Raw genomic sequence first — 12,862 nt, 5'->3', positions numbered from 1 at the left:
CGAGGAAGAATGATAGGGGAGGCAGTGCAGGGAGATCGTGTCTCCCTGCTCTGCCACAGAGTTTAACTGTATCTGTGCGCTGGGCACTCTGATACAGTTAAAAGTAACTTCGCCCCAGGTGGGTCCCTCATCCGTCAGAGCGCGGGGCTCTGGGCGGCAGCACCCTTTGCCCTCTGGTAGCCACGCTACTGCATGGCCCCGCATCCTGGTATACATGCTCCCCCATCCCCATTCTGGTATACATGGCCCCCCATCATGGTATATGTGGCACCCATCACGCTGCACACATAAAAAAAATAAACTATTCTACTTACCTCCACTCTGTGTGGCGTCCTGTTGTGATGCCAGCAGCTGATTTCAGAGTGTAAAACGGCTATGCCCCTTCACACGCTGAGGTCAGCTGCTGGAATATTCACTGTTCCCCAAGGACTATGGGAGTGGAAAGCAGTGAATATTCATTTTCTTTAATAGCTCACGTAATTATTCAGCCGGCTGCAGGAATCCATCGGCCAAAAGTGTGCCAGCCATTAAAGAAAATGAATATTCACTGCTATCCTTTCCACACAGTCCCACCCATCTCTCCTCATTTACTGGACTATGGTCGTGGGGAGCAGTGAATATTATTTTTTTTTAATAACGGGCGCATGGTTAGCCCCTGTGACCTGCTCCTCCACCGCTTCCGCTCCCCCATATCCACAGCCACGCAAGTTACTCCCGAACTATAAGACAAGCTTTTGGAGGAAAAAAGTGCGTCTTATAATCCCACAAATACATTTGTAATGAGTATTTTGTCACAAACATATACTGTAACTGTTGGGGGGACTGTTCAGGAATAGTTTACCTATGACACGGACAAAACTTTGAGTTTGTGTTTACCTTCACACTTTGGTCTGCCACAGGCATTGTTCAATTTCACTCCTTGGTCAGCCAATGTCTACTTGGTACACATCACTAATTTAAACTGTGCTAATCCTACCTGCCATCTCAGGTGAGGATACCAAAACATTATGGGTTAAACTTGGGAAAATCACAGAAATAAATGGGTTTCACATCCTGCTGTAATGCTTCTTTTTTTTTTTTTTTTTAAAAACTAAAAACGCAGCAAAACCTGATGCCTGCATTTTTTGCTGCGTCTTTGCACTTTTGCGTTGCTTTCTATGGGTGAAAAAAGCTGAAAGAAGTGACATGCTGCAGTGTGCAAAAACACAAGCAGTTTTTTAAATCAGTCAGGAAAAAAACAATGTGCATGCATGAGATTTCTGCAATATCATAGTATGGTATTGGAAAAGCAGCTTTTAATTTACATGAAGTTTGCTTAAAAAAGTAGCAAAAAGGCAACATATGAACATAGATGTAATGTGCCCCCTCCCGTGTCATCATGTTTCAAAGCTCCCTGCAAAACTGTTGAGCAGTTCAAAGCAAATTTCTTTAAATCTGTTTTCTTGAGCAGCGTGGTGTAAGCAAGAAGTAAGCAGCCTAAGGTCACTTCGCCAAATCTGACCGCTCAAGAACCAAGCAGAATTTTAACAGAAAGTACAATTTGACATATCTAATATGCTTATCAATGCTTTACTAATCTTTATGTCCAGAAAATCTTTTTAAAGACTGGAAATCTTTAGCACACATAGCTACAAATTGTGACACAAGTTTTAATTTTCGGTTTGTTTGCATGTTTTTATTTTTCTTTTCCGTTTTAAACTCTTACTTCTTTCCTAGATATTTGGTGCACTGTTTGCAGCTGGAACTGAGCAACTACATGCCTACATTTTTAGATGATCCAGAAGAAAACCACTCGCAAAGACCAAAAATAGGTTAGAAATAGATACCATACAAGTATTTTTTCATGTTTAAGAATATCATATTCTAAGTATTCTAATTCATTGAACTGTCCTTACAGTTTAATATAGCGATGGCTGCACTTGAGCTTTGAGCTCTCCATTAAAATGTATTGGAGTCATATAAAGAGCTATGCAAGTGTTCACAGGATTGAGTATCGAGGGCCGTGCACAAGCGCAGTCACCTATAAGTGGAGAACGTTTACCAGCAATTACCTGTTTTCTATCTGGAAGCCTAATCTATCAGGCATTTATGGCAACTGTAGGAAAATGTCATAAGTGCCCAAGATTAAAATATAAAATATGGAAAATGTATACAATTATGTATCAATAATAAGTATAAATAAAAAGTAATTTCCTGCTGCATTTAAATAAATTACCACATTAAGAGAACCACTTTTCTAAAGAGGGACATCTCTTCATGATCCAGAACAAATCAAAATGCAGCAAAAAAGGCCTTATAAAAGGTATAATTTATCTTCACAGCCTCTGCCGCTCCAGAGCCACATTTCCTGCAGTTGGTCACATAACCATTGCAGCTGAATCTAGTTGGTCACATAACCACTGCAGCTGAATCTAGTTGGTCACATAACCACTGCAGCTGAATCTTTGATAGCAGCATTTAAAAATAACAGACTAATTATATAGAAAAAGGAATATAACATAATTTTTGTGAACATGTATTCCCATTAAAATTAGATTTTAATGATAAATTTAAAAACACCTATTCCCGTGAGCAAATGATAAAGAAGACAAATAATTGTATACAAAAAAGCCCTATTAAAGGCTACAATGGACTATCTATACCCTTCCTTGCCGTGGAGGTTGGCACCCTAATAGATACCATTGTTTGGCGCCCCCCACTCAACGTCAATTGACCCTGTCTCCCCTATCTCACCCTAGTAACACAGGTGGGAAAACAAAGTCAAATAGAAAAGAAATGAAGGAAGGGAAAAAAAAAGGAAAACCTTTCTAAAATAGAAAAAATAGCCACAATAAGGCTGGTTTCACATTTGCGTTTTTTAGCGCTGGAAAAAAACGCTAACCTGCGCATGCGTTTTTTCCCCTATCTTTAACATGGGTGCGCATACTTGCGCGCTTGTAAGCGCATGTATGCGATTTTCATGCGCTGCGTTTTTTTGGGGTGTGCGATTGGATTTTCCAGACGCATCATGTTGCATTTTTTGGCCCTGCAAAAAAGCGCATGCGCACATATGCGCACGTTTTGCGCTAAAAAGGGCCATTAGAGCCTATGGATGCGCATATGTGCGCACTGGCATGCTCATGTAAGCGTTTTTTTGCATATGCGTTTTTTTTTTTTAACCATGGAATTTAGGGGTTTGAGTTAGAGTTAGGGTTAGTTAAGGGGGTTTAGGGTTAGGGTTAGGGTCAGGGTCAGGGTTAGGGTTGGGTTTTGGGTCAGGGTTAGGGTTTAGTATGGTTTGGTTAAGGGTTAGGGTCAGGGTTAGGGTCAGGATTAGGGTTAAGTATGGTTTTGTTAAGGGTTAGGGTCAGGGTTAGGGTTAGGGTTAGGGTCAGGGTTAGGGTCAGGGTTAGGGTTAAGTATGGTTTTGTTAAGGATTAGGGTCAGGGTTAGGGTCAGGATTAGGGTTAAGTATGGTTTTGTTAAGGGTTAGGGTTAGGGTTAGGGTTAGGGTTAGGGTCAGGGTTAGGGTTAGGGTCAGGGTTAGGGTTAGGGTCAGGGTTAGGGTTAAGTATGGTTTTGTTAAGGATTAGGGTCAGGGTTAGGGTCAGGATTAGGGTTAAGTATGGTTTTGTTAAGGGTTAGGGTCAGGGTTAGGGTTAGGGTTAGGGTCAGGGTTAGGGTTAGGGTTAGGGTTAGGGTCAGGGTCAGGGTTAAGTATGGTTTTGTTAAGGGTTAGGGTCAGGGTTAGGGTCAGGGTTAGGGTTAGGGTTAGGGTCAGGGTCAGGGTTAGGGTTAGGGTCAGGGTTAGGGTTAGGGTTAGTTAGGGTTTAGGGTTTGGGTTAGGGTTAAGTATGATTTGGTTAAGGGTTAGGGTCAGGGTCAGGGTTAGGGTTAGGGTCAGGGTTAGGGTTAGTAAAGTCATGGTTTGGGTAGTGTGAGGGGCCACCTAAAAATGTTGGAAAAAAACGCAAACGCGGTAAAAACGCGCTAAAAACGCATACAAACGCATAAAAACGCTGCGTTTTTTTCATGCATGCTCATAAAAATGCTTGAAAAAAACGCAGCAGTTGTATGCTTATGTATGCGTTTTTTCAATGCGTTTTTTTGCGGGAAAAACGCGCTGCAAAAAAAAGCAAGTGTGAAACTAGCCTAAGCACAATAAAAAGGTATGCCCAAACCTAGATTATAATAGGGCTGACCACTGACATTTAACCTCACAAACATGGAAATGTCAAAAACAATTAATTATTGCCCAATATAGAACAATGGGCCAAAAAACCACCATACATTGCTCAGAGTATGTTTCACAGAATATACATGCACCAAGGACATCAATAGTCCGACAAATAGAATATAGCACAATTTTCTGTGTTTGACAGCGATCAGCGACCGGTCCCCCTGCCGGTATCGCTGATCGCTGTATGAAAGCCTTGGACATTTTTTTGGTCGCTGGTCTCCCGCTGGCCAGTACGCATCGCTGCGCGTGACAGGCGGGAGACCAGCAATCAGCTGGTAACTAAGGTAAACGCAGGGTTTCCAAGCACGGCGCTGTGCTTAGAAACCCGATGTGTACCTTAGTTACCAGCGCGTTGATGCAGGGAGCTGGTAACTAAGGTACACATCAGGTTTCTAAGTGACGCACGTCCCTTAGAAACCCGATGTGTACCTTAGTTACCAGCTCCCTGCATCAGCGCGCTGGTAACTAAGTACACAGCGACGCCGCGCGCTGGGCGTCGCTGGTGAAGCTGTCTGTCTGACAGCTCACCAGCGATCATGTAGCGACTCACCAGCAATCCTGACACGTTGATATCGTTGTCGGGATCGCGGGTGAGTTGCTATGTGTGACGTGGCCCTTAGTCTCAGGCAGTTTGTGACTTGCCAGATCTTCAGTGTTTGGAGCGATCCGGAAGTCGCAACTCAATGTAAGCCTATGGAAGCCAGAACAAGGCTCTCATAGTCTTACATTGAGAGATTGCAACCATAACTTCAGACTTTAGATCAGTCAGAAGTTGCTGTCTCAAGATGGTGGCATGGGACGAGAGTGGCCCCGGTAACATGAGATGACAGTGGCTAGTAAGTACAATGTTATAGTCAGTAGCACCACTCCAGCGCTCCAATGGTGCTTCAAAGGCTTCATTATGTGCCTCAGGTGTGCGTAAGATAAAACACACCAAACAACTAGGCAGGCTAGTGGTTCATTGAATGGTGTTTTAATGGTAAAAATATAGCAAATCCAAGAGTAGTCCAAAACAAGGAAAACTATTCAAAAAGTTTGCAAGGACATTGAATTAATGTTTCTAGATATATTCACCCAAAAACTTAGGAAAAGTCGTCTTTGATACGCAATACCATACAAATGAGCCATAGAAGTTTGTGTTTTGTTCTGTTAAGCATTGATTTAAAACTGAACCGTTTCAGACTTAAGAATCACGCGTTTGTCAGGAATAGGAAGAATGAAGTATATTCTGAAAGGAACACTCTGTCTACATAGTGGTGGCTTTCGGGGCTACTTTTCTAGCACTTCAAACTTGCATGGGTTAAATTAAGTATCAGAAAATCGTTGGAGAACTTTCTTTAAGCTGTAGCTTGGGCATCATTGGATGTTCTAACAGCACATTGATACAAAGCATACTTCAAAAACCAATAAAGACCCCATTCACATTAAACTGTCGACTGAAACAGGCTAATGTTAGGGGAGAGAAGGAATCATGTCTGATTCCTGACGGGCAATGCTTTTGTTCTATAAAGACAACCTGTCATCAGGGTTATACAAATTAAGGTAAAGGCCTTTCCATAATGGCGCTTATGTACTGATTTAATAAATACTTAATAGTCTGGTTTTCATCATTTAAAATTTTAGTCTCTGTGCATCGGTGTGTGACTGTGGTCAGGGTCTTTGGTTCTGCTATGGCCCCTCTGCTGTCTATCTTCTTCCTTATTTATATTCCGTGCCATCCTAGCCGCAAATTGATCTCTCTATGGGCTTCAATAACATGGCTGATGCCGGTAGCGGCGCATGCGCAGATTGATCTTCTGGCAGTCTTTGGGAAAATGATTGAGAGCTCTGCTAGTCAATGTACCATTGAGACCATTTTCTCGAAGGCTGCCAGGACATCAATATGCGCTTGTGCAGTTACTACCACCATTTTATTGAGGGCCATAGAGAGATCCAACAGCTAAACTGCACTGGCGTGGAACTTAAATAAGGAAGAAGATAAACAGCAATAGGTGCCATGGCCGAGTTGAAGACCCTACTCACAGTCCCGCCCTGATGCACGGAAACCAAAACTTCAAATGATAATTTTATAAAAAACAGGCTACTTTTTCCCTATAAGTACAGTATGTATTAACCCCTTCACGACATGCGTAGTACTTCACATGTCGTGTCTCCCCCTTTGATGTGGCCTCCGGCGGTGAGCCCACATCTTTTCCAGCACATGTCAGCTGTTTTAAACAGCTGACATGTGCCCGGATCTGCCACGGGTGGAATCGCAATCCATCCACGGCTATTAACTAGTGATGAGCGAGTATACTCGTTGCTTGGGTTTTTCCGAGCATGCTCGGGTGTCCTCCGAGTATTTTGACGTGCTCGGAGATTTAGTTTGTGTCAACACAACTGCATGATTTGTGGCTGCTGGACAGCCTGAATACATGTGAGGAATGCCTGTTTGTTAGGAATTCCACACATGTATTCAGGCTGGCTAGCAGCCGCAAATCATGCAGCTCCATCGACAAACACTAAATCTCCGAGCACGCCAAAATACTTGGAGCTCACCCGAGCATACTCTGGAAAACCCGAGCAACGAGTATACTCGCTTATCACTACTATTAACCTGTTAAATGCTGCTGTCAAACTGACAGCGGCATTTAACATGTGCCTCCGGCAGCCCGCCCTTCGGTGACCCCCGTCAAGCGGTCACCAATGGGTTGGCATGACAACCAGAGGTCTCCTGGAGACCTTTATGGTTTTCAATGCCGGATTGCTATGATCGCTGCCTGGTGGTTGGTGCTCATAGCAAGTTAGCAATTCTGCTAAATACAGGTGATCTGATCATCGCCTGTATGTAGCAGAGGCGATCAGGTTATGGCAACTTCTAGTCTCCCATGGAGACTATTGAAGCATGCCAAAGGTAAAAAATTGAAAATTATTTTAAAAATATTAAAAAAAACTAAAAGAAATAAAAGTTCAAATCACCCCCCTTTCACCCCATTCAAAATAAAACAAAAATAAAAACAAACATACACATACTTGGTATCGCCGTGTTCACAATCGCCCAGTCTATCAATATAAAGAAGAATTAACCCGATCGCTACATGGCATAACGAGAAAAAAAAGTAAAAACGCCAGAATTAATTTTTTTTGGTCACCACAACATTGCTTTATATTGCAATAACGGGCGATCAAAAGATCATATCTACACCAAGGTGGTATAATTAAATGTCAGCTCGGCATACAAAAAATAAGCCCTCTCCCAGCCTGAGATCATAAAAAATAAAGACGCTGCGGGTCTCGGAAAATGACACAATTTTTTTTTTTAACCAACTTTGAATTTTTTTTTCATCACTTACATAAACATGTTTGTTGTCTATGAACTCGTAATGACCTGGAGAACCAAACTGGCAGGTCAGTTTTAGCATTTGCTGAACATAGTAAAAAAAAATTCAAAAAAAACGTTGTGGAATTGCACTTTTTTTGCAATTTCACCGCACTTGGATTTTTTTTTCTGTTTTTTAGTACACGATATAGTAAAACTAATGGTGTCGTTGAAAAGTACAACATGTCCTGCAAAAAACAAGCCCTCACATGGCCATATTGACAGAAAAATAAGAGAATTTTATGGCTCTGGGAAGATAGGGAGTGGGAAACAAACGCAAAAGCTATAAAAAGGGCTCTGTCTCAAAGGGGTTAAATCAGTATACCAGCGCCATTATAGCATGCCTTTTATATGTATAACACTGATGACAGGTTCTCTTATAGTTGAGACGTTGCCAGAAGAATCACTGGCGCTCCTAGCCAAAGAAAGTACTCTCGTGTATAGAAGAATCCAGAGAGATGGCTGTCAGCCAAATCATCGTTCTGCTGACAGTTATGTTGTGTATGGGGGGGATTAATGAGTAACCGTCATTTGAAAATTGTACAGGTGAAAATAAAATGCTTAATACATATCATCAGAGGAATTTACTTCTTTATCCACCAGGACTAGTCTGTCATTCTCCAAATTCTTATCTCTGAAGTCAAATCTGTCTTGAGTGAGCACAGACTTTCCCATTACCGAGATAAGAGAGATGAGTATTGGTGTTAATGTAGTTCTATGGAACAAGCAGCAGAATGTCTGTGTCTGTTTCTAGCTTCTCAGTAGAATTTTAAAAAACATCAACTGTCATCTGTTTCAGTTATGGTAAGATTAGTCTTCACAGAATGCAGATTTTAGAGCTTTTTCCCATGAATTGATACAGGAAAGATAAATATCTTTCTGCCGTGTTAGCCAGTAGATAGTAAAATATTCAGAATTGAGAGTCCTCAGTGGTTGACACCTTTTAATGGCTAACTGAAAAGATGGTAACACATTGCAAGCTTTCGAGACTACTCAGGTCTCTTCATCAGGCATAGACTAATACAAAATCTGAAGAACCACATATTTATACACAACGCAGCACAGAAATAATGCAATAGATAAGACAATTGACGATACGCAAAACTATCATTATTAGCAACACCTTGGTGGCCTCCGAAAGACCTTTTTGAATCAGGGCTACCATCCAAGAACAATTGAAAACCAAATTACAAGAGCCACCAGAATATCAAGGAATCACCTGCTACATTACAAATCTAAAGAAGAAAATAGCCAGGTGCCTCTATTAGTCACCTACAATCCAAATCTGGAAGTGCTAAGGGGAGCTGCACGGAAATTACAACCTTTACTACAAAAAAATGCCCGATTACCAGTGCTGTGGGGTCGGTAAGCGAAACCTCCGATTCCTACTCAGACTCCTCAATTTCTATGACTCCGACTCCCTCATTCATGGCTCATGTTTAAGTGATAAATTTACTGTAGCAAAATGGTAACCTCAGGCTTTTAATCATCATTATTATTATTATACAATAATCAAGCCATTTAGATAGAACATATTTAACATATATCTATTGGAATACATCTTTACAACAAAAATCTTTTGCATATTTACAATTTATTATACACTGTGCAGTAAGTGAAAAAAACAGTTTTCAACAAAAACGTACTGAATAACATTTGTGCAGTCTATGAATTTATGAGAAATAGTATCACCTCCATCAGATCCTTCTTCATAGATGATCTCAAATTTGACCTAATTATTTTAAGGCTAGAGAACAACCTCTCTACACTAACTTGGGTTGTAACCACATGGGCAACATCTTTAACAATTTCAGTGTATAAAGGAATTGCCTTGTGCACAGTCAGTTTTGATGAACGATTGAACTCTTATACTTCTTTGAGAGGAAGTGAAAAATGTTGCTGAAATATGGTCAATCTGTTTTCTATGGGAGTGGAATCTTTTTTCCCTGCAGTAACGCTTTGCCTGCTCCATGTCATCCAAATACTTGTCGAAATCAAACTCCTCTTCTGATGAGGATGAAGGAATGGCAGCAGCAGCACTGGCAGGACCCGAGTCCTCTTGCTCTTGGCCGTCCTGTAGCCCACTCATCCTAACTGCTACCTCTATCAGAGCTTCTTCTCCTTTAGTAAGCTATTGATTGATCAACCTGCAATATACGATGACTCGGGTCCACATAAACAGCTGCCAGAAGAATTTTCTTTTCTAATAGCAGTGTCTCTCTCCATTTCATTGAAGCAGCAATGCCATCTGCGATTAAACCCCCTCTCTTTGACAGGCAAAATAACAATTTCATCCATCTCTATATATAAAAATGAATGTGTGTTTGTATCACCAACCAATCACGAAGCATCTTTCATTTCACCAGAGCTGTTTAAAAGAAGCTGAGCTGTGATTGGTTGCTATGAGCAACAGTTTTCCCACTCAAGAAAACACCTCAGCAGACACTGACATGGTGAGAGAAATCTAGCATCCCTGGGAACATAAGCTCCGAGCCATTGTCTGCCCCCCAGAAAGGAGCAGAGAGCACGACAGAAATGAATCCCTCCCTCCCGTGCCCATATACACATCACACATCCTCCATCCAATAGGCACATCTTCCTTCTTAAAGGGATCTCCGGTATGGAACTCAGGGCAAATCCCTCAGTGCTCTGATTCTTACCCCAGACCTCTATTATAGGGATCATTGGTATGGAAGTGAGGGAAAATCCATCCAGCGCTTTTGTTCTAAACCCAGGCCTCTCTTAAAGGGATCCCCGGTATGGAAGTTAGGGCAATTCCACTTAGCATTCTGGTTCTGACACCAGGCTCTCTTAAAGGGATCCCCAGTATGGAAGTCAGGGCAATTGCCTTCAAATGCTCTGGTACTGACCCCAGGCGCTCTTAAAGGGATCTCTTGTATGGAAGTTAGGGCAAATCCCTCAGCGCTCTGAATCTGACCCCAGGATTCTATTAAAGGGATCCCCGGTACAGAAGTGAGGGCAAATCCACTCTGCGCTTTGGTACAGACCCCAGGCCTCTCTTAACGGGATCTCCGGTATGGAAGTTAGGGTAAATCCCTCAGCGCTCTGATTCTCACTCCAGGCTTCTATTAAAGAGATCCCTGGTATGGAAGTTAGGGCTATTCCACTCAGCACTCTGGTTCTGACCCCAGGCTGATGGGATGATGTGGGATATTAGGGGTAGTAGTCCGGTGGCTCTGGCTCACGGGATGATGTGGGATATTAGGGGTAGTAGTCCGGTGGCTCTGGCTGACGGAATGATGTGAGATATTAGGGGTAGTAGTTCGGCGGCTGTGACGGGATGATGTGGGATATTAGTAGTCCGGTGGCTCTGGCTGATGGGACGATGTGGGATATTAGGGGTAATTGTCCGGTGGCTCTGGTTGACGGGATGATGTGGGATATTAGGGGTAGTGGTGCAGCGGCTGTGATGGGATGATGTGGGATATTAGGGGTAGCTGTCCGGTTGCTATGGCTGACGGGATGATGTGGGATATTGGTAGTCCGGTGGCTCTGGCTGACGGGACAATGTGGGATATTAGGGGTAGTAGTCCGGCAGCAGTGACGGGATGATGTGGGATATTAGGAGTAGTAGTCCGGTGGCTATGGATGACTGGATGATGTGGGATATTAGGGGTAGTAGTCCGGTGGCTTTGATGGGATGTTGTGGGATATTAGTAGTCCGGTGGCTCTGGCTTACGGGACAATGTGGGATATTAGGGGTAGTAGTCCGGCGGCTGTGACGGGATGATGTGGGATATTAGGGGTAGTAGTCCGGTGGCTATGGCTGACGGGATGATGTGGGATATTAGTAGTCCGGTGGCTCTGGCTGACGGGACGATATGGGATATTAGGGGTAGTAGTCCGGTAGCTCTGGCTGACGGGATGATGTGGGATATTATAGTGAATGTGGCTATGTGGAGTGGGCGGGGCTATACACTCAGCTTTATATATATATATATATATATATATATATATATATATATATATATATATATATAGTCATAATTTGTTATAACTAACCGTAGTTAGTTACTATGCCCGGGCAGCGCCGGGCTCTTCAGCTAGTTCCTTTATAATGCCAGGAGTTAAATACTCAGCTTGTAACTTTTTAGTCACTGTAAATGGGTGATGACGCAATTCCTGCAATTCAGCCACCTGTGTCCATTGACCTTCATGTAGTGTTACCTGAGGGTTGGCCATTAGTTATGAGCGGGTATAATCGTTGCTCGGGTGTCCTCCGAGTATTTTGGCGTGCTCGTAGATTTAATTTGTGTCTCCCAGCTGCATGATTTGTGACTTGTAGACAGGCTGAATACATGTGGGAATTCCCTAACAAATAGGCATTTCACACACGTATTCAAGCTGTCTAGCAGTCGCAAATCATGCAGCTGAGACGATGAAAACTAAATCTCCGAGCACGCCAAAATACTTTGAGGACACCCGAGCATGCTCGTGAAAACCCAAGCAACGAGTATACTCGCTCCTCACTATTGGTCATATCTACAATGAAGGATTTCAGCTCAAGCAATCGCTCAGTCATTAAATAGGTGCTGCCCCACTGAGTGACTTGAACCACAATTGCCCCTTTTCCAGCACGTCTCTTCAAGATGGAATCAATTTTAGTTGTTCTGGCAGCAATAGCCAGTTTCCTCACTTTGCTCTTATTGCCAGCTGCAGCGTGTGCACAACACAGTGCATGTCATGAATAAGAAAGATGTGTGAAGCAGCTTCAACAAGATCATCTAATAATAATAATAATTTTTATTTTTATATAGCACTAACATATTCCGCAGCGCTTTACAGTTTGCACACATTATCATCGCTGTCCCTGATGGGGCTCACAATCTAAATGCTCTATAAATATGTCTTGGGAGTTTTGCAGGAAACACACGCAAACACAGGGAGAACATACAAACTCCTTACAGATGTTGCCCTTGGTGGGATTTGAACCCACGACCCCAGCGCTGCAAGGTTGCAGTGCTAACCACTGAGCCACCATGTTGCCTAACACCTAATTGTACAGTGCCTTGCTAAAGTATTCGGCCCCCTGGAACTTTTCAACCTTTTCCCACATATCATGCTTCAAACATAAAGATACCAAATGTAAATTTTTGGTGAAGAATCAACAACAAGTGGAACATAATTGTGAAGTTGAACAAAATTTATTGGTTAAAAAAGAGATACACCGCGCTATGCTGGGAAATAAAGAATATATACTTGGGTACTCACTTGCTGGTGTATGAAAAAAACATGTAATGGTGGATGTATAGCAGTATCCTGAG

The 12,862-nt window shown here is 42.5% G+C and overlaps 1 protein-coding gene across 21 annotated transcripts in view; it reads left to right on the top strand.

Annotated features, from left to right (window-relative positions):
• Nucleotides 1-12,862, top strand: part of AFDN (afadin, adherens junction formation factor) — a 647,761-nt gene that overhangs the window by 419,083 nt on the left and 215,816 nt on the right. For all 21 annotated transcript variants that reach the window (XM_073551829.1, XM_073551831.1, XM_073551836.1 and 18 more), the window contains one exon: nt 1,717-1,811. In XM_073551829.1, coding sequence (XP_073407930.1) covers nt 1,717-1,811 — 95 coding nt within the window. The remainder of the gene's footprint in view (nt 1-1,716; nt 1,812-12,862) is intronic.

Source organism: Dendrobates tinctorius, unplaced genomic scaffold, assembly GCF_039654945.1.
Source record: "Dendrobates tinctorius isolate UK_male_01 unplaced genomic scaffold, ASM3965494v1 ptg000181l, whole genome shotgun sequence".
Lineage (NCBI taxonomy): Eukaryota > Metazoa > Chordata > Amphibia > Anura > Dendrobatidae > Dendrobates > Dendrobates tinctorius.
The sequence above is the reverse complement of the archived record's forward strand: the minus strand, read 5'-3'. Positions and strand labels throughout refer to the sequence as shown.